Source organism: Heterocephalus glaber, unplaced genomic scaffold, assembly GCF_053883595.1.
Source record: "Heterocephalus glaber isolate CG9 unplaced genomic scaffold, H.glaber_assembly_v1.0 deba00001447, whole genome shotgun sequence".
Lineage (NCBI taxonomy): Eukaryota > Metazoa > Chordata > Mammalia > Rodentia > Bathyergidae > Heterocephalus > Heterocephalus glaber.
The window spans coordinates 13527582-13552617 of NW_028258299.1; the positions used below are offsets into that span (position 1 = coordinate 13527582).

Below are 25036 nucleotides of genomic sequence, written 5' to 3' on the forward strand. Positions count from 1 at the left end.
TCCAGGCTGCCAGTGCCGCCACAGGTCAACAGAGGGTGGTGGCTGCTGTAAGGACAGCCTGTAACTTTTTCTGCTGTGCTTTAATATCCTGCAGGACACATTAGCATATGCCACAGCTCTGCTGAATGAAAAAGAGCAATCTGGAAGCAGTAATGGGTCAGAGAGTAGTCCTGCCAATGAGAACGGAGAAAGGCACTTGCAGCAGGTACATCTGGGGGCCCATCTCTGGCCAAAAGGGCGTCGCGCTCCTGAGCTTCTCTGAACAACCTCCACGGTCACAGTCACATCAGAAAGCTGCTGCTTGGGTGTGCATGTGAAGGTAGCACCGCGTGGCCTGTCCTGCTGTCAGACGGGGAGCACTGCAGTGTGCAACCAGGGCAAGGCCTTGGGGTCAGCCTGGAGGTGGTCCTGAGGAGCCAGCCACACATGTGGTTCCCGTGCCCTTCCTGCTTCTCTGTCTGCCTTTCTGCACATACGGACCCTTGAAAGGGAAGCAGGTGCCTCTGTGGTAGACCTACTCACCAGGGGGCTCAGACTAATTTAAGCCCATTTCCTTAAAGAGCATTTTCATTACTCATCACTCCTGTGTGCAAAATACAAGCTGAGCATGACTGTGATTGTATTCATTCCATCCTCCCTGCCAATCTGTGGCCTTCCTTAGCAGTCTCCCCTGTGGGCCCGTCACGTGGGGCTTCCCATTCAGTGCGTGCTGCTGGTGTTGTGTCTGTCGTTTCTCCTCAGTGTTGCCGTTCTGGGGCTCGTAACCCTATGAGTAGCCATTATGATGATTTCACAGAAGGACCTCACCGACCCAAGGTCCCTCTCAGCAGGTTACCACATCACCTCCTTTACCTGCAGAGAAAAGGACAGCTGTTAGACAAGAGCTTCCACTGGTTTCCAGACTTGAAGTCGCAGCATCTGCTCTGTCCCAAATCCTCTCCTGCCACAGTGGAGCTCCGGAGGCCTCCAGCCCTCACTGACCCATCTTGACAGACTTTACCTTTCTCTCCTCCACTCCTCTTGAATTCTCCCTCTCTGCCCTCCTTTCTAGCAGTATTTCAACACAGTTCTCTCCCAGACTCTTAAAACATTTCTCTTCTTCCTCTTACCCCACCCTCTCCTTTAGAATAACCTGAGCTATCGTGCTTGCTTCTTTCTCATTCTTCAGCCCAGACCAGCCTGACTCCCCGCTGTCTTCTCTCACCCGACGTTAGGGTAGCAAGTGGCATGTGTTGATGCTGCTGGGCATGCCTCCCTTTTTCAGACGCCCTCTTCCTGTCCTCTCCTGACACCTCATTCTCCTCTAGGTCCCCAGTAGATGACCCGCAGGTCCGTCTGTCCTACATCCTTCTGCTTCTGCTCCAGACACGCACATCCAGCTCTCGTTCCTGGCAGCTGTGCCTGCTGCCAGCAGGAAGACACCTCACACTCCAAACCCAAGCCAGCCTTGCCTCTCAGCACCTGTGTACTGGTGCAGGCTGGCGTGCTCAGGGGTCATCCTGGCCAGCTCCATGCATGTCTAGCTCCACAGATGCTCTGCACAGCATTCACCTGTCTCTTGTGTTCTGAGAACCACCTGCCGCCACTCTGGCTGCTGTCTGGTCCACTTGCAAAGCCTGTCGTAGCTCTCCTTTGCTGCTAAAGGCCAGAATCCTCCACAGTCTTGCTTGACTTGTCCCCTGCACACCTCTCCCCAGTAGTTGCTGGTTTTAGTTTATCAAATATACCACATTCTCCCACCTCAGGTCTTTCCCATTCACTCCATCCAACTCCCACCACGTGTCACCTCCACAGAGGTCGTCCCCTTCTCCTCCCGTCCCCACTGCCACTCAGATCAGTCCCAGGGCACGTGACAGGTCTTCAGAACTGTTGAGTGCATAGACCAAAGGCCACACTATTGGTGACAAAGGCAGAATGCAGACCCGAGAATATCCCAGAGCACACCTGCAGGTGAAGTACCCAGCACAGAGCAGGTGACACTGGGCACTAGTCTCTGCTTTGTTCCACTGCTCCCCAGAGTTCTGAGAAGAGCCTGCCTGTGGCTACAGAGGAGAACAGTGGCACCAGGCGAGGCACTGGGTTGCCTCAGTGACTAAGTGACGTAGACATCAGAGTGCTCTGCAGAATCAAAAATGTCAAATGGAAGGTATAATACCTACCCCTGTGTTTTAGTATCCTTTAGTAAACAAGCTGCTAGATGAGGACATACTTAATTACAGAACATAAATAGGAAGTCAGAGTAGAAATCCCCGCCCCCCGACTTAAACTGTACAGATTTTCACTTGCTGTTCTTTTCCACAGGGTTCAGAATCTCCCATGATGATTGGTGAGCTAAGAAGTGACCTCGACGATGTCGATCCTTAGAGGGACGTGCCCAGCACCTGACGAGACTGGGTGTTAGCACCTTCTGGAAACAGAATCTCATCTTGGCAGAGCCTGGGGACAGGCCAGGAGGCTGCTGGGGACCAGGAGGGACTCTGGGGACCACGACCTCAAGGAAGGTGCCCTGTCTGCAAGGAGGCCAGGAGGAGGCCAGTGGGGGCCAGCTGTTCCGGTCACCGACACACGTGGATGGACGTTTCTGTGGAGACTTTAGGAAATAAAGCTGGCGGCAGATTTTTGTTACACGAACGAAAAAGCTGTTGCTTTCTCCATGATACAACAACAAAAAATTCCTTTTGCTTTTTATATTTTGAGAAAGGAAAAAGCAAGCTGCCTTTAGGTTTGTGGGGGCAAATTTTTAATCTTGCAGTAACATTGAATAGGAATATCCAATTTAAATGATGTAAAGATAATGTGGTAAAATTCCTTTTTGTTGTAAAATAGTAGTTAAAGAATTCAGTTTACACAGACCTTTGTATTTAATATGTCTCCCTCTTTGTATAGAATTTCTGATGGGTCTGATGAGAGCCCTGGGCATAAGCTTAAACCTTGATGAAACGTTACCAGGATCAAAAATTGGGAAATTATTAAGCTCTTCAAGGTATTTTCCCATATGATTAAGATTGAAAAGAGCAATAAAACATAAAAAGCTGTGTTCTTCAGAAGTGCAGGATGCATTCTTTGACATCAGTCATTAAAGAAGTTATGAATGGTTCCCAAAACAAATTTTAAAAACAGCAAAATAAAAAGCACTTTAAGATACAATTTTATTGAGTCTGACTTCATAAAATTATCTTTTTAATGCTTGGAGACATATTGAATAAACTGTAGTCTTAAGTCATGTGATCTGCAATCATTTGCTTTTACTAAAAACAATTTCCAAAGCCCTTGGTAGTGGTCATATATGAAATTAAGTATCTGAATTGGGGCACCCTGCTTTGTGAGTTTCATGATCCTTTTAGTGCACAGAAGGGATTTAAGACTTTGCTTCTCTTCAACCTGACTCATCAGCACTGAAAAAGCAGGGTGGAAAACATTCCCAGAAGTCACTGGAGAGAAACGAACATCACCCGTTGAGCTGCAGTTCCCACGTAACATCCTTCCCTCCTTTTAGGTTGGGCACTAGCTCCCTTCTGGGGCAGGGGTGGGGTCACACCAACCCTCCTGTATTTGGAACATTCTGTATTTTGAACTGATCATCCCTTGTTGTCCCTATTTTCCTCTAGTTACAAGTTCTGCCTCATTTTCAGCTCACCACCTGCAGAACTAGGGCAGCCTTAGGAAGTGCCAGGTCGCCACTGTCGGACTTGCAAGTCAAAGAGGCGCAGCCAGCCCTGAAGTGCCTTTTTGATTGCTTTTGGATTTGTGGGAACGTGTGCCAGACAGACAGCTTCACTGCTGTGCACTCTGGTACCCTTCTTCACTTGCCTGTGCAGCTGTGGAAGTTCCTGTCTACTCAGACTGGTTTGTACTTTCGTAACTTAGCACAGGCTGCTGACCGCTTTTGTCAAACACAGGAAAGTGGAAGGGCCAGAGAAACAGACGTAGGCAAGTGGCACATTTGATATGGTTCTGGTGTTTTTGCAGTTTTGAATGTGATGTATTTTGAATATCTCATATCCTACTGTGTCCCTCCTCTGACCCTCACCTTCTGTCCACACCCACCTCCACATAAAGATTGTGTGGGACTGTGAAACGCTAGCGAGGATACATGTTGGAATATCATCGCTGGCAACTGCACTCTCAGGAGCCCCAGATCAGGAGTGAAATCACCACTTCTAGTCCCCTTATTTCCTATGGAAACGACGTCTCCTGCCCCCGGCCCTGATGTTCTCATGCAAAGCTGCATCAGGGTTACCTCACTCCAGCTTCGGTTCACTTATGTTGTTGTTTCAGTGAGCATTGATTCCACTATGCCAGTAACCACTTGATTTCCAACAGCTGCAGTCAACAAACCTGCTGAGGACTTTTTTAATGTAGTACCACAAAGTGACAATTGTGACAGGCTTGTCTTGGAAAAGTTGTCATTTTTACTGCCAATTTTTTGAAGATGTTTTTATAATCTTTCACAATGGTCTGCAAATTGAGCAAGAATTGCACAAAGGACTCAATGCTCTGTGTTGTCAAAGCTGTGCAGTGAAGGCCGTTCTGACCATCCCAGGCACAAGTGGGCATCCTGGGGCAGCTCTCCCACGATGCTCCTGGTAGACGCATGTAGCCACTGGCAGCTAGCGAAAGTCTAGGACCTAGAGCACCGAGCCCTCACTCCCTGGCTTGCCCTGCCCTCCCTGCTGACTTCAAGACATGTGCAGTACCTTTTGAACTTGGAACAAGCAGACTGGAATTATCCTCTGCTACCTCTTTGTGTACAAAATCTTGTTTATAAAATTTCAAAAGAAAGTAGATAAACTAGGAAAGAATCTTAATTCTAAATTTGGTTCATGCGTGGCAGAGTTCTTAGCTTCTAAAAGTACAAAATAAATTTTTCAAAAATACAGAGTTGGAGTCTCACCAACATTTTTCTCCAAATGCCGGAATTTGGCGATGGTGGGGGCACGCTGGGCCTGAGGCCTGGCATCACCTGGTTCTGTGATTCTTTGCAGGGCTTTGGGTCTCCTGAGCCCTCACTGATTGCACTTCAGGACTCCTTGGCAAAGCATAGTCAAGGATGTGGACCTCAAGGTCTTGGCTTACAGACATCTCCCGTGTAGCTTCTGGCTCTCCTAAGGTGGCCCTCCCCATCCTAAGTCGTGTTCTCGCTCTTGTGGCCTGTGTTTTTGTTTATGTGGGTCTCTTCCCACATGCTACTCCAGGTCTCCCTCTCCCTACAGGCCAGATCCTTCCTACCAGTGCCTGGTAACTATAGGAAATGGGAGAGGGGACATTACTGTAGACCTCTGCAGTCTACAGTCTCCTGTGAGGCACTACAACACATGCTGACAAGAATAAAGACAAGACTTAGAACTGGGTCTTGGGCTGATCTAAGCTACTCCGGGCAGCAAAGACAAGAGGCACGAAAGGCACCCAGTATTTTACTGACTACAAGCATGGGAAGGTAAGAAGGGTATGCTTTGAAGACATTTAGTGGCACAGTGTGAAGAGTCTGGAAGCATCTGACAATGGCTGATATGCAGGCAGGAATATCTGGTATCCAAGCAGGGATGTAAAGCCTTATTGGAGAGATCAAAGGGTGCTGAGACTGGGTTATAATTAACCAGCAACCCATCAGATCAGTGAGAAGCCATAATTCAGGGGCAGGGATTTGGTTGGAGCCAGGTTGATCTTGGCTGGAAGTGAACTCAGCCAAGCCCTGCTACTTCAGGACTAGAACTTCAGTCTCAGTAGCAGCCATTAGCAGAGGAGCAATGCTAGCCCAGCTCTGCTATCTGACATGCCCATTTGAGTCATGTAAAGCTTCTGTCAGACTCCTAAGATAAAAACAGTATAGCTGAATTATGGAAAAGCAAGTATGTGCCATATATACATATATATATATATACACACACACACACAGCATACTAGTTCTGGACAGAGATGTTTGCTACAGGTAACCTGCAAAAACCAAGTTGTCCCTTCCACCCAAGTGACAGCTGTTGTAGGTATCTAACCACCGGACAGGTGACACAGCATCTCCTGGGGAGGGTGGGGGTCTGGATGGCACAGCAGGTGTGGGGCCAGAGGGCCATGAGCACATTCCCACACCTGACACTGAATTGTCAGAAAACAAGAGTTTGGAAAGATTTTTGCCTTTGTGTCAGATCCCTTATATGAGACATGGGTTGTGTAGAGACAGACCTTGCATAAGACGTACTCCCCAACCCCAGCAAGGAGCCAGAGTCCTACTCCAAGCAGTATAGTCTGCAAACCTGACAAATCTGAGATGACTCCTGTCCAACTACAAGCAGCAGTTGTGCACAAGTGTCGGCCCTTCCAGAAGCAGTGGTGCACTATGAGTGAGCCCAAGGACATCCATTCTATGCCCTGAGCCTGCTGCAGGGAGAGGCTGGGAGGGCACCCCAGACAGGCGCACCCACCAGTGGGCCCAGGAAGCTGGGGCTTGGGTTGAGGCCGCTGTGTTCCTAGGCAGAGTACACATGGCAAGTTCCTGCTCCAGGCTCCTCCAAGGCTTGTCACCCCACCACCGACTCCCTGATGCAGTGTCAGCCTAGGCACTAAGGTCCAGGCCAGATCGTGACAAAGTTACTTTTATTTTAAAAAGTCACATAATAAAAACACTACAAAACCCAGAATAAATACCAACTTACAAAAGCCCAACAGGTCTGGAAAAGTTTCTTGCTATAAAAAGGCAGCAGAGAGAAGAAAGCAAGAGGGAGGCATGTGCTTGTACACTGGCTTGGGCAAGCACTTGGGAAGGGACAGTTGTGCCCTTCCACAGCCCACCGAGCTGTCAGGAGTAACCCGGGCTCCAGGAAACCTGCAAGCCGGTGCCCGGACTGGCAGAGCAGAGGCCTGGCTGCTTACCAAGCTCAGGAGCACATCCCAGCACCATCCCACTTCCTACTGTGTGCGCTGGTGGACACCCCCCTTCTAGTCCCTATTTCTTCCTCCATAAAGTAGGGTGCCAGTGTTGCCGTGCAGGGAGCAGAGTGAGGGCAGCTGGGAGAAACTGAGTCATGGATCGCACGCATCTCTACCCTCACCCCAGGGGTGTGGAAAACGGGTCCCCCATCAACCAGGGATTCCAAAGGGGCTTCTCGAAAGTGGGCAGGCAATGTAGGCCACCAGCTCCTCTCATCCTTGCTGCCCAGGCCTGGCGCTCAACCCCTTCCAGCCCCCACGTCCTCCTGCAGGGAGGCAGCAAGAGCTCAGACAGGTGGGTCATCTGCCACGGGCAGCAACATGGGGACGCTGGCAGGCAGAGCATGGCTTCCCCTGCTGTGACGTCAGATGGGGATGGGGGAATGCGGGCGAGCTGCAGTGCAGGACGATGTCCAGGCAAGACCCCGATTTCTCCCAGGCAAGAGCAGCACCAGGCAGAAGCACATCTGCTCTGTAGGCCCAGGCCCCGGCCCTGCGCAGGTGCACGTCCGGGCTGGGCTGTCACTGGCGCTCCGGGGCGGCCTGCTCCAAGGGCCGGCTCCGGCAGCAGATGCCAATGGCAATGGCTGCCACGGCCTCCTCGCTGGTCCTGCCCGCTGCCCTGGTGTCACAGCTCCTCACCACACACGTGTTGTCCATGGCATAGGCCCCAAGGACCAGAGAGGCTCCAGGGAGGGCGCTGCAGCCCGTGAGGGTCCAGCCATCCTCACAGGCCACAGTGACCTGCCAGAGCCCGGGAGAAGACAGCACATGTCAGGTCTACACCGCCCAGCCTTCTCCCAACAACTCTCGGGCGGGGCTGCAGGGCTCACCCTCGCTCTGGGCCATGGACCTCTCTGCAGCTCACATCCGGTGGCCCACATCCAGCCCCAACCCAACTGATAAGCTTCAAACACCTCCCACGCCAGCCACATAAGGACAACTCAGCCTGGCCGTCCTCTGCTCCCCCACCCACCCACTGCATCCCAGCGCCTCCCTCACATGCTCCTTCCAGCCTGCGCCCCACGCCCCGGCCTGTACCACCACAGGAACCTGTCCAGTGGCCCTGCTGCTGTCTGTCCCCCTGCAGCCTCAGCTCAGCTAGAGGGAGCCTGCTTGTGCCCCAGCCTCCAACCCACTCAGCACAACTCAGAGTCAGGCCTGTGACCCTTGGGACCTGCTGACCTGGCCCTGACCCTCGACAGACCACCCCTCCTTACTAACTGCTCCTGCTTCTCTGGCCTCCTGATCAAAGTGCTGGGGATTGAGCCCAGGGCCTTCACACTGAGCCACATCCCGAGCCCTTTTTATTTTTATTCTGAGACAAGGTCTCACTGAGCTGCTAAATTGTATGGGCTGGACTCACATGTGTGATCCTCCTGCCTCAGCCTCCCAGAGTGCTGGGATTACAGGTGTGCACCCTTTGCTCAGCTGTTCCCTCTGCCTAAAACGGTGTTCCCTGTGATGTCCCCAGCTTGTCATCCCTCCCGTCTCCGCAAGGCCTCTCCTGACCCTCCTCCCATTCCCTTCCCCGCTTTACCATCCACCATGGCATCTTTTCAGTGCTGTAGAACCAGAAGAGGCACTGGGGAGCGGGGCCAGGGGCACTGGGGAGCGGGGCCAGGGTCCCTGAACACTGGATCTGGGATGGCCCTGCCCTCAGCCAGCGCAGGCAGAACATGCTCCCTGCATGGCCTCCACCGTCCAGCCCTCACCCTGCAAGTTCACCCAGGGATCCAGGCTGCAGGGGAGGCTGGCTGGGGCCTTCTACTCCACCTCCCCATGCATCCTTGCCCTCCAGGCAGGGCCTTCCTGCCCTCAGTGTCCCTCCCTTGAGTCATGGCTGTGTCACCTCTGCATCTTCAGAGTGCATCCAAGCTCCTGGCCCTCAGCAACCTCGCAGCAGGCCCTTAAACCACACGTGTGGCATTTCCGTGCACCACATTTGCCATGTTCTCTAAGGGCAGCAGGGCCTGGCCATACCACCCACAAAGATGGCCTGTACCCCAACACCCCACCCTGACTCACCCTGATGCATGACAATGTGGCAGTGGCACAAACACCGACCCCAAAGCCTAAGGGACAGATGCATGCGCCCAGCCCACTCACCTGCTCCATGGGGCGTGGGACCCCATGCTCCTTGACTTTGCACTCCAGGCCAGGGGCCTGGCAGCAGGATGCATGCACACTGGCCTCCCTGGGGCCCACACACTGGCCAGGCCCACGTGGCCTTGGCACAGGCTGCCTGTGGGCACCAAAATCCTCAGCCTCCCAGTGGGCGCTGCAGCCTGGGTAGAGGAGGATCAGCTCAGTCACTGGAATGCTGGAGACCTGCTTCCTGGCCCCGTATCTTTAAGGCCTGAGCCTGGGGATAACCAGGAACAGCTCAGGATGGAAAGAAAGGCAGGCCTGAGCAGCAGGATCCCTGGGTTCTCACCTCTACTCTGAGGATGACCTGCTGTGTGACCTTGAGGAAACTATTCAACCTCTCTGAACTTTAGTGCTCAGTAAAAACATGGTCTCTTTGCCACTGAGATCGGAGCCACAGGAGAGGGCTCCAAGGCCTGATACTCAAAGCCTCCCAGGCTCCTGCCCCACCTGGCCACCAGGCAGAGTTCAGGCATGAGCCTGGGCACCTGGGCACTCCTTTCATGGGCTTGACATCAGATACACCCACTGGTGCAAAACCATAGATGGTCATGCAGCCATACCAAGCCTCAGATTCCCTACCTGTGAAATGGTGAGAGTAACACTGCCCACCCACAGGGACGCTGTGACAATGAAACACAGACATACACGTGAAGTCTCAGCACCGTCCGTGACCCATCGCAGGGCCCTGGCTCCTAGCGCTCTCGTGGCCTTGGGAAAGTCACTCAGTGTGCCGGGGTCACAGGCCCCTTCGCTGCAAATCAACACCTTGGGCTGTGCCTACAGGTAGAACTGTCTATGTCGCTCAAAAGGTCAAAGGAGCCCAGACCCTGGGCCTTCTGCCAGGCATGCTCAAGGGGCCGGGATGCTGATACAGAAGCACAGCACAGTGGAGCCCCTGCCTGGGTCCTCCTCTCGGACCCAGCTAGCACACGACCTGTTCTTCCAGGTCCAAGCTGCAGCTCCTGTCCCGGAACCATTCACAGCTCCCTGCCATCTCCAGACCCTCCCGGGACACTCGGGCTCCACCAACGCAGGGCAGCTCAGGCTCCTGCGACCCGAGGACCACCACCCTGCTCCCTCTGGGGGGAATTCCTGCCACCTCTTGGAGCATACTTTACCACAGTGCCCCATTCGGACCAGGAAATGGATTTTATTATTTTGGGATTTTTTTGGTACCGGGGATCAAACTCGGGACCTTGCGCTTATGAGACAGGCGGGCGAACCACTAAGCTAAATCTCCAGCCCAGGAAATGGATTTTAAAGCAGTCAGTGCTGACAGTAACAATAGCGAGAATGTATATGGTCCAGCACCAGGCCAACGGCTCAGCACTCATCTTTGCCATTTCAGACAGGGAAACTGAGGCACACACCTGCTAAGGATGTGCCCAGCTGCTGAGTGGCACAGAAGTTTCAGCCAGGTCTGCCCCACTGTGGACCAGGCCTCAGAGCCCATCCTTCCCGCCCCGCCACGCCCCAGTGAGGCCCATCCAGCACCCCAGGCCTTGTTCTCTGTCCCACCACCAAGGCAGGTGCTACCTCAGTCCCTCTTCGGCAGAAGGAAGCCAAGGCAGGGAAAGGCAAAGCCAACCACCCACAGTCCCCGGCATGGAAGTGCCCACCCCGGGCTTGCAATGGGCACCCGGGCTGCAGAGTGTGCCTGATCACCCACGTGTACCACCCCCGCTGGGCCAGGGGTGTCAGGAGCAGGCCCCAGCCCCTACCTGTGAGGACGTGGTCCTGCTCGTGACAGTGAACACTGGGCTCCATCCCAGCCCCCGCCGGAGCCGTATGGATGCTGCAGTTGGCCCGGGGCAGCAGGCAGCATCTGGCGACGGCATAGACGCCCTCACCCCCAAACGCGTTGTGGGCCAGGCACACCCGCCTGTCTCCGCGGACCTGGGGCCAGAGAGAGAGACCAGAACCTGCTTTACCAGGATGCAGGCACGCAGGGGGTCCCTGACCCCTCGCCAGTGTCTCTGCTCCCAGCCCTCTGGTGACAAGGAGCACATGCCTGCATGGGCGCAATGTTCTGCCAGTGGGCAGCTGTTTCCTGAAGTTCTTCCAGATACTGGAGTCAGAGAACAAGGGCGCAAGGCCTGCTCCCCATCTGCCACCACCCAACCTTGCACTCAGGGATGGACGTGCCTGCCGCCCTTCGTCTACCCCAACACAGCTGGCAGACACCGGCCGTGTGCCCCTGCAGCTCCAACACTGGCCTTTCTGCTGGTGTGGGAGTCCCCACCCCTAGGACCACAGGCCATCTGAGTGGGGAGGGCCCTGGTCCGTGCTGTCCCATGCTAGGCTGGCACCTCCGAGCCACGGGCTCCCTGGGGCCTCTGGGCACAGCTTTCCCAGCAGCCTCCTCTAGCTCTGGCCCAACCCCTCAGTGGCACTCAGGGCTGGGGCTTCGGGCCCAGGCCAGGAGACCACGTCCCCACAGACACACAGGGCAGGTCACCTCGATGCGCTCGCCCCGCCGCTTCCCACTCCGGGAGAAACTGGAACAGCTCAGCAGCTCCTCGCCGGGGGTGCAGTGGGCCACAGCGGTGGCCGTGCGTGTGGGCCCTGAGTGTGCTGACCACACCGTCCTGCAGAGCAGCTGCCCCCCTGCAATGAGTCCGGGGGTGAGAAGGGAATCGGCGAGGCAGCCCCAGGGACCCTGGAAGGACTCAGTGCCTGCTGGGGACAAAGCCTCGCTCCCTGCAGGTAACATGGTGACTGCTCCCAGCCATGCAGAGCCCCGTGGAGGTGTGACACTCCCCCTCTTGCAGGTGGGCCACCCACCCTGCCACCCTGCCACCCACCTGCGCCATGGGTGCTGGGGGGCAGCGTGGCCACCAGGTTGGGTGTCAGCACCCGCTGGTCCTCAGGGAACCAGGCCTCGTTGATGACATCTTTGGCAGAGAAGTGGATCAGTCTCTGCCGCAGCTCGGCCAGGATGAGCTCCGGCTCGGCCGTCAGCATCATGGCCGCGATGCCTAGGGCGGGATGGGGTGGTCAGAGGTAGTGGTGGCCTGGCCCTCCTTCCCAACCAAGCACTCCCACGCACCAAGTTGCTCTTCCAGGAGGGAAGCCACCTGCGGTTTCTTGCTGAGGCAAAGCCAGCTACTAAGCCATCCTGCTCATCTCCCGCCTCCCAGTGGGCCGTGGTGTTTTCCAAGTGAACTTATTCATCCCTCAATGCCTAGATCAAATGTCCCTCCTCCAAGAAGCCTTCCCTGCCCCCAGACTGTATTGGTGCCTCCTCTGGGCTCCTGCTGATGGAGCCCTGACTGCTCAAACTCCTTCTGTTCAAGCACCCGCCTCCCCAGCTGAGTGTTCCCACTGCTGAGGTCTGGCTCAAGTGTCCCCCAAAGGTCTAGTAGTAAAGGTTTGGTCCCCAGCCTGCGGCACTGCTGGGAGGTATGAAGGCCAGGTGGGGCCTCCCGGAAGGAAGTCAGGTCACCCGGACACCAGCCTCACCCCTCCCCTCTCCTCCCCCTCCCCTTTCTACCTCCACTCACTGCCTCCCTCGGTTCTAGCAGAGGGACACCAAGCTGACCAACACAGCGTCCTTGTGGCTGCTCCTGCTGATCCCAGTGCAGCCTGCACATGCACATCTTGGCACAGACCCTGTCTGTCCACGTGGCCGTGAGCGTCAGGTGGCAGGGATGGGGTGACTCACCCGCCACATGGGCAGCAGCCTGCGATGTCCCACTCTGTGACACAAAGCAGGTGCTGCAGTCGCTGGAGGCGCCGATAATGTCCTCCCCAGGAGCAAAGAGGTCCACACAGCGGCCAAAGTTGGTCCCCAACGTCCCTAGCGTCACTGGCTGGTCCTGGGCATTGGTGGCCCCAACTGTGATGACCTGGCAAGGTGAGGAGGTGGGTGGCAGACAAGGCAGTGAGGGAAGGCTGCAGGGACAGGCAGACCTTGCCAGCCAGGCTGGCCAACTCCTACACACCGATGCAGGTCCCATCCAAATGGCCTCCGCTGGGGGATCTGACTCCAGGCAGAACGCTGGTGCCTCTGCCCTGGCCCATACCTGTGGTTCCCACCATACCCCAGACCCATTCCCAAGGCGCCTGTGCTGGGCACAGTCTCGTGGGGAGACACATGACAAACAGGGGACTGATCCTGCTCTAAGCACCATGGGGAAGCCACAGCAGGCAAAGCAGAGAAGTGTGATAGGTTTCGGGTGATCTTTTTCATTTGCTTGTTTGGGTTCTGAGGATTGAACCCAGGGCCCTCGCAATAAGCAACATCCCCAGCCCTTTTTTAAATTTTGAGACAGGGTCTCAGTAAGTTGCTAGGTTAACCAGGCTGGCCTCAAACTCGAATTCCTACTACTTCAGTCTCCCAGAGGGCTGGAAGTACAAGCATGCGCCACCAGGCCAGTTGATTTCAGCCCGTCTTACATGGGCGGCTGGGGAAGCCTCCTCCAGGCCAGGTCACACAGCCAGGTTTACATCTGCTCCCCCTGCCACTGAGCCAGGCTTCGAGGCTAGCCAGGGCGCCCGGCACCCAGACGGCCCGACATAGCGGGGACCCTGATGTCAGTCAGGTGAGGGTGCGGTGCCCCACTGTGCCGCCTCCCGGGCCTCTGTCCCCTGCTCCTGTGGCCTCCTCACTGCAGCGGTGATGAGCTTTGGGCAGGGGCTGCAGGACGGGGCCCCAAAGGTGGGGCAGGAGGGGGTGGGCTGGCTGTGCCTTAGGCCAAGCTCCAGGGGTGCCTGGTGGCCTGGGGAGGAGGCAGGAGGACAGGAGAGAGCTCAGGGTGCCATCTGCAGGGCATGCAGGGGGCCTTCAGGAGGGACAATGGCAGGCCCACAGGCCCCCGCCGCTCCCCGCCATGGGGCAGCACCCTGAAACCCACCTCTGGAGCCGAGGCTGGGGAGTAGAGGCAGGCGTCATCCCGGAAGTTGCCAGCTGCAGCGACCAGCACCACCCCTGCCCTCGCCAGGTGGCGGCAGGCAGCATTGAGGGTGCGGCTGTACCCCCCTACCAGGGGCAGGAGCACCACCAGCGGCCCCACGGGCTGGGCCAGCTGGCTTTTCCGAATGAACTCCAGGCCTGGGAGGACAAAGCCAAGTCACCTCCCAGAGACACACTTCCCCCTGCGGCCCCTTCCTTGCAGGCGCGGACGGTGGCATCCGAGGGTGGCCAACCCCCAGTAGGTGCTGCTGGGGGGCCACTTTTCTGTGCATCTCATCTACTCTAAGCTGATGAGCTCTGCAACACAGGTGGCCCTCATTCATCAGCTGGAGCCTAAAGAGTAAAGACCGAGCTCCCAAGGAAGGAATTCAGGCCCCGCCCCAGCCTGCATAATCCTTCACCAGCCTCCCAAGCCCTGTACCCAGGACAGAAGAGCCCCGGGCCGAGCTTGCTGCTCAGGTGGCCCCTAGGTCTTAGCAGATTCAAGGGCCACGTGGGAGCCAGTGTCTCGCATGGCCCGGGGCTCACTATGGGGGCCCAGCCACTCCCCAGAGCCAGCGCTGTCCCCAGTGACGTCGCCAGCTTCAGCTGTGTTGCCTGGGCAAGGCACCTTCTCTGGCCAGTTTCAGCAGCTGTTTTAACAGGTGCCCCACGCTGGCACAGGCTCGAGGTATACAAGCCCTTTGCTTGGTGTCTGGCCACAACAGGATGGGGTAAGCCAGGGCACCTCCATCTTCTCTGTCCCCAGGCCCCTGTCCTAGCTCTGAGTGCGACCTCTCGGATGCCCATCTGGCAGACTAGATGGTGTCCCCTGGAGAGTCTGGCAAGTCTGTTCCCAGCATCTCTAACAAGTCTGCCCGGCCACAGTGGCTGCAGGGCGCTGGCAGACATCCCAGCCGTGAGTCTCCTGGCTTGAGAGGTAACCAAACAGGAGCTGGAGAAAGCTTGCTGAGATCACCTCAGTCTATCCAATCTAAGACAGCATGATGGAAGATGGAACTTTTTGTTTGTTTGATTTGCTTTTGAGACAGGGTCTTGCTATGTAGTTCAGGCTGTCCTTGAACTCATGGCGATCCTCCTGGGATTACAGGCATGGGATTACACCACAACACCAGGCTCCAAGAAGACAGAACGTTTAAAGGAGTTGGAGAGGGGAATAGTGTGGGATCATGAGTGCCTGAGCCAGGGGCCCACCTGGCTGAGCCTCTGCCCTTCGGAATGCCAGTTTCTCCCTGTCTGCTCATGACCCCTGCAGGCTCTAGCCCTCTGGAACTCTGGACCAAGGTCCCCTCTGCTCCCCTGTCAAGGGCACCAGGGCTCCCGGGCCTTCAGCCCCTCCCTGCGAGGCCCCACTCACCTATGAGGGTGCTGCTGACCGTGCCCTTCCCTTGGCAGTTGAGCACACGCAGGCTGCGAAGGCTGGCACCCTTGGCCACGCCTGCATCCCGGCCGCTGACCACGCCAGCCAGGTGGGTGCCGTGGCTGTCACATTTGCTCGCCTGCTCGACCAACACAAGGACCCTGTGAGAAAGGGCCCCCATCTTGGACCGACACCCCTACCCCCCAACTGACAGCCAGGGAGGGGCAGGGACAGTCGGGGGTGCAGCCGAGAGGCCCAGGACCAGTGCAGGAGGGTGGCACACCTGTCTGTAGAAGCGCGTCCCGTCCTCCTCAGGCACACTCTCAAAGTCGGTAACCGTGACTCTGCCCTGGACTTCCCGGTGGCCACTCTGGATGCTGGTGTCTAAGAGGTACACCTCCACCAGGCCGCCGCCACCTTCTCGGCACCGTGGAGAGGGCAGAATAACCAGAGGCTGGCGTTAAGGCTGTGTGTGCGAGCTAGCACTATAAACACACTAACTCACGGCGTCTCACGCACAGCCTCACAGCGCCATATGTGATGTGTGTCAGTTTCCAGACAGGGACAGTGCAGCTTGGAGAGGGTAGGACCTGTCCAAGGCCATGTCAGTGGCAAATGATGGAGCCGGGAAGGGAGCCAGGAAGTAACAGGAGCATTCAGAAGAGAGTCAGCAGCACACTGTGAAATAAGCCTGGCTAGATCCTTTCCTAGCTCACGGAGTCCGAGGGAGACGGAACAGGGTTGGAAGTAAGAAGGGAGAATACAGAGCTGCTTGAGCTGTCAGTTCCTTGCACAGAGAGGAAACAGACTCAAGAGGTTGCTCGGGTCTGGGTCTGCCAGCTCTGCGGCCATGTGCTCTCTCTATAGGTGCCAGGAGGGCCCCAGGGGCCGCTTCTTCCATACCAGGTTACAGGAGTCCACCAGGAGTCCGCCATGCATCTCACCCTTTCTCCTGGGGCAAAGCGGGTTCCCCAGGAAGCAAGGTTTCCAGGAAGTGGGGTTCCCAGGAAGCGGGGTTTCCCTGGGAAGTGAGGTTCCCCAGGAAGCGAGGTTCCCAGGAAGCAGGGGTTCCCAGGAAGTGGGGTCCCCAGGAAGCAGGGGTTCCTAGGAAGCGGGGTCCCCAGGAAGCGAGGTTCCCCAGGAAGTGAGGTTCCCAGGAAGCAGGGGTTCCCAGGGAGCGGGGTCCCCAGGAAGCAAGGTTCCCCAGGAAGTGGGGTTTCCCAGGAAGTGGGGTCACCAGGAAGCAGAGTTTCCCAGGAAGCAAGGTTCCCCAGGAAGCGGGGGTCCCCAGGAAACGAGGTTCCCCAGGAAGCAGGGTTTCCCAGGAAGTGGGGTCCCCAGGAAGTGGGGGTCCCCAGGTAGCGGGGTTTCCCAGGAAGTGGGGGTCCCCAGGAAGCAGGGTTTCCCAGGAAGTGAGGTACCCCAGGAAGCAGGGTTTCCCAGGAAGTGGGATTCCCAGGAAGTAGGGGTCCCCAGGAAGCAGGGTTTCCCAGGAAGCGGGGTTCCCAGGAAGTGGCATCCCCAGGAAGCAGGCTGCAGGGTGAGACAGGTGAGGGACGCAGGAGAAGACAGAGAGAACCTACAGGTGGCCACGCTCTGGAAGAAGGGTGGAGGGAGGCGGGAGGAGCCTCGGGCTGCAGCCAGGCCAGTGGAGACCCCGGGCGGGCTGTCCACTAATGGGATCTTGTAGCAGCATCAGAGTGGTACTGCTGAATGGAGGAGAGAGGCGACAGGCCACAGCAGCACCTCGCTGTACAGGACAGACTCAGCTGTGCCACCACAATAGGTCTCTAGCCTTCCAATAGACCCCCTTCCCAGAACTATCGTTGCCTGCCTTTGGTAGAGGAGCCTAAGGCTCAGAGAGAGCCAGTGACTTATCCAAGATCACACAGCTCAAGAGTGCTGAAGTCACATTTGTCACCCTGTGAATGAAAGGTCTGCTCTTGGGCCTGGCCAGCCCAGGCCCTGTCTCCCAGGTGCACCCCCTGCCTCACTGCAGCTCAGCGCCCCGTGACTCCAAAAGGTGGGGCTCCGCACCTGGCTTCCATCCTCTCCACTCCACACACCCCTCGGGGCAGTGTGGCATCTGCCGAGGGCAGGAGGAAGTCCTGAAAGCCGTGGCCCCAGGAAGCTATGTCCACACCCTGAACCCCAGGGCTGTGTGGGCCCTACTTGGACAAAGGGTCTTAGGAGAGTCATTAAGTTAGGGATCTCCAGATACCCAGAGGCCTGAAAGCGCACATGGAGGGTCCTTACATAGGAATGGAGAGGAGAGTGACGGGCTACAAGCCAGGGACGCTGTGGCCACCAGGCAGAAGAAAGGCAAGAAAGGACCCGAGGCGAGGAGAGGCCGCCTCGAGGGGACCGCCGACTTCAGCCTCTAGGACCGGGGAGAGGAAACTGGTGCCCCCAGCTGTCTGTGGTGTGAAACAACTCAGGGCACAGCCCCTCTGTGCTGCTGGATTGGGGGTCTCTGGCTCTGCCCAGTGCCTTGCCCTACTGGGCACCAGCCGGCTCTTTGGCATGCTCTGTGGCACGTGGGGCTCAGGGTGCCAGGGCTGGGAGATGCTCCACTTTTAGGCCCCAGACCCCCACAGGAGTCGTGATCTCTCTCTGGAGCCTCGAGGCCACCCTGTGAGGACATGGACGGGGCACTGTGCCCACTGGCCATGTGACCAGAAGATGCCGAGAGGGAGGTGGTGCCCTAAGAGCTCAGTTAGGAGCTCAGGGGTGGCGGCTGAGCTCACCCCTCACCTCCGAGCACAGGACCCCAGGTTCAACCTCGGTGCGGTGCCCGCAGCGGGCAAACCGGCAGCCCTCCCAGCTCAGAGCACCTTCGAGGCCCTGCCGGAGCCGGGCGGCCATCCTCGACCTTCCCTCCCACCCTCTCCACAGGTGGCTCACAGGACAGGGTCAGGGTGGGCACAAGGCCCTCGGGGACGCGGCTCGGCAGTCTGATGAATCTGGATTGGGGCTGGGCGTCCCAGAGACCATGGGTCACCTCGGGTAAGGGCGGCCTGCCAGGCCGTCCCGAATGGAGAGGGGGCCGCGGAACGGCTGGGAAGTGGGGGAAAGCCTGCGTTCCACAGGAGCGAGAGGAGCCCAAGCAGGACGTGCTGCACAAGGCAGGAGGGCGGAAGGAGGACGTCCCTCGGGCGGGCGCAGAGCCAAAGTGGATGGGGATGGCGCAGAGCCAAAGTGGATGGGGATGCCGCGGTGCTCACTGGGGGCGCTGTACTCCTCCGCCTGGTACCGCTCAGGGAGGACGCGCTCCAGGTTCCACGGGACGCTCTGGGCGAAGACAGAGGAATCTTCCTCGATGTACTCGACATGTGGCAGCCGCAGGGCCTGTAGAAGCCAGCAGACTCCGCTCCGGCACCCTGGAACCCTGTCCGCGGGCCCCAGTCCTGCCCCTTCCTAAGCATCCCGAGGGCGGCAGGGACAGGACCAGGATCGGTGTCGCCACCCCTCCACTGTGAGAGGCCTGGCCGGGCTGGGGGCAGGCAGGACGGACAGGAGCACCACACAGGGCTGTGACCGCGCCCCCGCGCCTTCCCGCTCTCTGCCCTGCGACTTCGGCCTGGCCGAGCTCAGCCCCGGGGACACGGACAGGAACTAGGCCCTCTCCATGCCACCAGTGGGCTCTCCTCACCCTCCCCACCTAGAGGCCCAGTTCATCTCCGGTGCCTCAGTCTCCCCAAGGGCTCCTTCGCCTGCCCACACTGCTTCTGTGAGTTTCTGTACTTAGCATCTTCTGCCACTGCCCCAAGACAGACTGGCACACAGTTGTTCCACCATGGGAGGTTGTGTGAAGCCACACACAGAGGTACAGTGAGCTAGGAGACGGGAGACCACACCGGCACCCTGCTGCGTAAGTGCTGTGTGGCCTCAGGCAAGACCCTGCCCCACTCTGGGCCTCAGTGTCCAAAGCCGTGCAGAGAATTGGTGCACAAAGGATGAATGTAGAGGACCCAGAAGGACTACTACGATGTACACGGATGCTCCGGCCTCAGGTGGAGGAGGGTGGGAGGCCGGAGGTCCTGGCCACCCACACCTGTGGTCAGCCCTGTGACTCTGGACGAACTGCACAGAGGGGCCACTCTGACGCAGGAGAGGAGCCCCACCCTCATAGCATCAGCTCCATGGGAAGTGTGCACCCCTTGTCATGTCCTGGGGCCTGTCCCCATGTGCTTCCCCAGGCAGCCCCCTGGGCTGGACCCCAGCCCTGCGCCCAATGTCTGGGTGGCCCTGTCTGTGCCTCGGAATTCTTTTTCTTCTCCCCCCCCCCCGCCCCCGCAATTCTAAGGATGGAATCAGGGCCTTTGCACCAAGCTACAGCCCTAGCTATTTTTTAAAAATTGAGAGAGGGTCTCAGTTGGCAGCTGGGATGAAACTTCCAATCCTTCTGCTTCAGCCTCCCAGACTGCTGGGATTATGGACACGCACCACCAGACCAGGCTTGGAATCCTTTTCAGGTGAAGATGGAGGGAACTCTGGCTTGCGGCCCCGTTCACCGGCATCTGCAGCTGAGCTGCAATCACCGGGCTGGAACCCAGCGTGCCCGTGCCTCGGTTCGCACACGGACACGCTGATGAGGACGGCCCACGCGATCGGCGAGGGTGGCTCACCACATCCAGCAGGTCTCCGCTCATCTTCACCAGGAAGCCGGGGACCAGGTGGTGGAAGACGTGCAGGACGGTGGTGAGGTAGCCGCGGCGGGCGGCCCTGGCCTGCAGGCGGCGGGCGGCGCTCTCCGTCTGGGCGCGGGGCGTCCCCTCCTTCAGCACCACCAGGTAGGCGCCCGGCAGCCTCCATGCGTCCTGACCAGAGCGACGAAGAGGGACAAGAGACATCAGATCCCGCGCGCCCGCCAGGGTCGTAGCGGGAGAAACACGGGAAACCACAGAGTCTGAATCGGGGCCGAAAGCCACGGAAGCCCGCGCTGACCACTGCGAGACGCCCATAGAGCCAGCAGCCGGCCACGGGACCCAGGGCTGCGCCCCACGCGGCTGCCCTCCGCGCCGCACCCAGATCTCTCCAGGGCGCGCCTGAGCCTGTCCTAGTCCCGCCTGCCTCCCTAGCACCTCCCCCCCGCACCCCTGAACCTCCTTTCCGAGGACAAAACCCACAGGCTGTGGGGCCAAAAAAGTGTGGACCTGAATCTCAACTCCAAAAGTTACAGGCTCTGCAGCCCTGAGCAGCCACACAACTTCTCTGAGCCTCAGTGTCTCCTCCTCCGGGTGTCAGGACACTGTACCCACAGCACAGGCCTGCTGGGAGGCCAGCGGAGTTTCGGCATAGAGCGCCCCTGCCGCTCGGCAGACGCAGGGAGAAGGGCCGTCGAGCAGATGCGGGTGGCGTGTTTGGCTTCAGTTCTTGTCTGCTCCAGCCGCCCTCACTGCTCAAGAACCTTCTCCCCATGGCCAGCTGACAAAGTCCAATCTCCACGCTCCTATTTGGCCCCTCATCACCTCCCCTGCGGCCTCGCCCCCCACAACTGGGCGCGCACCCTAGACTCTGGCCAGAGCGTGGCCATAACCGTTCACCCAAAGTCTCGGAGCCCGTGGGTGTAGGACCACAACTGGATCGCAGAAAGGCAGTAATAGGACTCGAGTATGCGTATGCACACGAGACGCTGGGTCAGCGCAGGTCAGATTTTACCATCACATCAGTTACAAAAAAACTTTGAGCTCAGAATACATTACACCTTATTCTCCACCTGTCTTGCCCAGCTCTGTACCTTTGTTCATGCTACTCCCTCCCCCGAAAATAAAATTCTCCTTCCACCTGCATTTGTTGGGCTCCTATTTATGCTTCAAAGGCTTATCTGAAATGTCCTCTGTTAAATGAAAATCTAATGAATGGGGAGGATATTCTGGAGTGGAACCAGAGCTCTAGAAGCCTAATTCTAATGTACTGGGGTGGGGGGCAGCTTCACCTCTTTGTACCCCAGTTGCTTGTGACTACAACGAAAGGATTGGTTTGAAATTCTTTTCAGTTTGCCAACAATATTTTCATTCTCAATTCAATTCCCTCTTGTCTTTTTTCCCCCAGTGCCAGGGATCGAACCCAGGACCTTGCACTTGCCAGGCAAGCGCAGCGCCACTGAGCTGCATCCCTGGCCCCTCAATTCCCACAAAATATCCACTGAATGAACGAATAAGCAAACTTCAGGAAGTTCCTTTTCCACGCTTCCGCCAGGCAGCAACAGCACCTGGTCGGGGGTCGTGCAGCTCTTCCCGGGTGAGTATCACTACTTCCAGAGCAGTGGTTCTGGGGCAGTGCGACAGGAAATGTCCTTAAGTGTTCTGCCCACAGCCCACCACCCCCGGTAGAAGACCAAAAACTCAGAAAACAAACTGGGGGGGGCGGGGTCTGTGAGCTGAGCAGGGCCTGACATCCCTCCACCCGGGGCTGGACAAAGAGGGCGAATCCAGGAGGCCACACGGCAGCTGGGGACACGACTACCTCCTACAAGGGGCCTCCCTTCCAGGCCTGATCCTGGGGCACTCGTGGGTCCACAGAGCTGCCAGGCCTCACCCCCACGCGGGGGAGCGGGCGGGAAGGGCGGCCGCCTCCCTTCACGGAGGCTCAAGGGTAAGCGATTTTCAAGCACCCCACAGCTGGCCAGATGCAGCCAGGTTCCGCCCCAGCTCTGCTCCAGGCCAGGCCACAGCACCTCGGCGGGTCCTGCAGGGTTCTCATCGGAGGCACCGGGCACAGGCGCGAGGCGAAGGCGCCCCACAGCCCTGGGCAGGTGCCCGGGTGACCGGCAGTGGGCGCCGGTCCGGCCCCAGCGCCCACAGTCCGTCTCCGAGCCACAGCGCCCGACGTTGCCCCGGCCCGCCCCCCAGACCCCGCTCTCCCCCCAGACCCAACTCTCCCCCGGCCCGGACTTCCGGCCCCGCCCCAGTGCGCACGGGTCCGAGACCCCGGAGGCGACTGCGGCGCGAGGCCGCCCACCCCTGCGCCCCACCGCCCTGCCCGCAGTCTCCCCTCCACCCGTGGCGTGGACGGGGAAACTGAGGCCGGGAAGACGGCGCCGCACAGCCCGGCGCCCGCACCTTGGCGCAGCGGTGGAAGGTGGCGGTGGGCACGTGCGGGGTCGCGTCGGCCGGGCCGTCCTCCTCTGACGGGAAGGCGAGCTCCAGCTCCACGTAGTCGCCGTCCTCGTCCTCCTGGGCGCGGGCTCGCGCGGGACCCAGCAGCAGGAGCAGCAGCACCGGCCACCAGGGCGGCGCAGAGCCGCGGGCGCGCATCGCAGCGAGCTCGGGGACCGGGCCGACAGCGGGAGGACCAGGGCGCGCGCCCGGCTCGAAGCTGGGTCCAGGCGGGGAGAGTCCGGGCCTCGACGCCGACCAAGCCTTCTAGGGTGTGGGAGCTCGACGCCCGGGGGCCGGGAGATCACGCCACCGGAACCCCATCGGACGATCCACTCTGATTAAACATTAACGGAGCCCCGGGACTGGAGGATCAGGTTTCGGCCTTGCCTACCCAAATAGCGTCAGATTACGCTCAGAGGGAGGAAAAACGAATCTCAAACCCTAATTGGGCTGGAAGCCGGCACGCGCTTGGAGCCGGCCGCGCCATGCCCACCTCCTCTTTGCTTCCTGTCCGCCGCCCCCGCCTCCCCCTGTGCCTGGTGACCCTCCCTAATCCTCTGACTGTGCAAGCCCAGCTCCCTGCTGACTTCCTTCCACCAGCCTTAACTCGGCATCCTTCGCTTAGTCTGGATCCCTCCTCACACCTGCCCTGACCTCCCCATGGCTTTGCCTTCAAAATACTGCTCTTCTGGCCAGCCTGCGGGCATTTGGAGGGATTTATTCGACAAAGATTTTATTTTGAACTCTCCAGAGATATCCTGTAGGTACATTCACCATTCCTGTAGGCCCAAGCTCAGAGTTCCAAGCAATCCGGTTAGCAGATTCCTTTTACACACCATTGCCGGAGCTCCCTAGGACGAATGTCCAGCGAACATCTACCATGTGCCAGGCAGGAGGATGTGATGGGAAGAGGGCAGCTCAGGCCTCCTCTGATGGTACGACTGGCAAGTGTGGGGCACACTTCTCAGGAGGAAGGAACAAAGGGGGCTTTCTGGTCCCTCTTGGGAGATGCTCAGCTGATTCTCAGGGTGGACTCCAGGTCTGGGAGTCTGAAGTGGCCACCATCCCTACGGATTCGCATAGACTTCACTCTGGAGAGCCCACTGACCGAGGCCTGTTGCACCAGTGGGTTGATGGGGGCCTGGAGTGAGGTCGGAGCCACTTCCCTTGGTCTTTTTCTTTGTCGCCCTGGAAGTGCTCCGTCCTGTTGCCAGGAAACTTCCTCATCAAAGTCTCCTCCTGCAGCAAGAGAGGTTGGCAGCAGGCTTCCCCTTTTCCCCCTGTGATGCCAGTCTTCCCACCATCAGGGGCTCCTGTCTGCACCCGGAGAAGGGACACAGATATCCTCTGCTGGGGATGGCACGCTTGGGTGGAGGTGGGGGAGAAAAGAAGCCCTGCAAGTGCCCTGGGCTCCACAGCAGATGGAGCCAGAGGGGCAGTCACTTCGCATCCCACATCCTCCACTGCACCTGGTGGGTGCTGGGCTCCTCCCAAGCTTGGCCTCCATCGACCACCCAACCCCCACTACATCCCCCACACCCTATTCCAGGTCCATTCCCCGGGCCTGGCCGCTCGAGCCCAGCCTGCTCCCCCAGAGGCCCAGGTGGCCAAGTTCCAGAGACTGCAGTGACAAGCTCATGTTCCTCCCGCCTCTGAACCCCATCTTCCCAGAGGAAATTGGTTACCCATAGTAGTAGGTTGACTACAGTCTCCCAAAAGACAAGCCCGGTTCTAACCCCGGGCACCTGTGAATGTGACCCCATTTGGAAATAAGGTCATTGCAGATACAATTAAGCTAAAACTCTTCAGATGAGATCATCCTGGTTTAGGGTCTGACCCAAGGGCTGGAAGGAGGGGAACATGTCAGACACATACACAAGGAAGGCAGCTCTGGACAGGTGGAGGAAGGACTGGAGGGACATGGACACAAAAAAGGGAGCACAGGGCCACCAGAGTGGAAGACCCCAGGGAGGGGTCTCGCCAGCATGTTTAGAGGGAGCGTGGCCCGGCCTACCGGAAGTGTAGACTTCTGCCCCTAGAACGTCGAGAGTACAGATTGCTGTTGTCAGGGCTGGGGATTTAGCTCAGTGGTTTCGCTGCCTGCTGCGCAAGCGCAAGGACCCAAGTTCAATCCCCAGAACCAAAAAAAAAAAAAAAAAGCCAGATTGCTGTTGTCTGTGGCCACCAAATCTGTAGTTATTTCTTGTTTCCCTAGGAAACTAATATATCCAGTTATACAGTGTTCTTTCAGAGATACCCAATTTTTATTTTTAAAATTTAAATAGACTTTTAGTGTGTATTTTAGGGTTTAACTTTTTATTTATATTAGTGAGATAGATAGTAAGTACGTAGACTTAACTGGAAGCTCTTCAATGTCACAATCCGATTGGTAGAGTCCAACAGCTATCCCCGCCAGGCCCAGGTTTCTTTCTGTGTCCTGACCTAAAATCACAGAGTGCCTTGACCACTCTATACCCAGGAATTTAGCAGCAGGCTTGACCCCAGGCCGGAGCACTGACCATTCCGAGGTACTAATAAAGGTATCTATGTAGTTGCCCCAGACACTGAAAAACTGGCCCCAGCCCT

The 25036-nt window shown here is 57.8% G+C and overlaps 2 protein-coding genes across 9 annotated transcripts in view; one reads left to right on the plus strand and one right to left on the minus strand.

Moving 5' to 3' along the window:
* Window positions 1-4879, plus strand: part of Usp24 (ubiquitin specific peptidase 24) — a 138899-nt gene extending 134020 nt beyond the window's left edge. For all 6 annotated transcript variants that reach the window (XM_087214687.1, XM_087214685.1, XM_004869638.4 and 3 more), the window contains 2 exons: window positions 95-205; window positions 2302-4879. In XM_087214687.1, coding sequence (XP_087070813.1) covers window positions 95-205; window positions 2302-2364 — 174 coding nt within the window. In that variant the 3' untranslated portion in view covers window positions 2365-4879. The remainder of the gene's footprint in view (window positions 1-94; window positions 206-2301) is intronic.
* Window positions 204-22812, minus strand: Pcsk9 (proprotein convertase subtilisin/kexin type 9). 3 transcript variants are annotated; one of them, XM_004869636.4, is made up of 12 exons: window positions 22412-22811; window positions 19976-20167; window positions 18572-18695; window positions 15631-15764; window positions 15345-15486; window positions 13929-14125; window positions 12737-12920; window positions 11877-12050; window positions 11531-11679; window positions 10794-10968; window positions 9031-9209; window positions 204-852 (listed from the first exon to the last, which is right to left on the minus strand). In XM_004869636.4, exons 1-12 carry the CDS (start codon window positions 22604-22606, stop codon window positions 832-834), a joined length of 1866 nt encoding a protein of 621 aa, XP_004869693.1. In that variant the 5' UTR covers window positions 22607-22811; the 3' UTR covers window positions 204-831. The 3 variants fall into 3 exon arrangements, with proteins under 3 accessions (XP_004869693.1, XP_004869694.1, XP_004869692.1); XM_004869635.4 differs by lacking the exon at window positions 204-852 and adding an exon at window positions 6572-7665 and having other exon boundaries at window positions 22412-22809; XM_004869637.4 differs by lacking the exon at window positions 9031-9209 and having other exon boundaries at window positions 22412-22812.
* Between the last annotated feature and the right edge of the window lie 2224 nt (window positions 22813-25036).

Coding starts and splice junctions, on each gene's coding strand:
- Pcsk9 (XM_004869635.4), bottom strand. CDS start 22,606: ATGCGCGCCCGCGGCTCTGCGCCGCCCTGGTGGCCGGTGCTGCTGCTC. Junction 15,765..18,571: donor GGAGGAGTACAGCGCCCCCA/GTGAGCACCGCG, acceptor GGTGCCGAGAAG/GTGGCGGCGGCCTGGTGGAG. Junction 10,969..11,530: donor GGCGGGGCGAGCGCATCGAG/GTGACCTGCCCT, acceptor CTCTGGCCCCAG/GTCCGCGGAGACAGGCGGGT.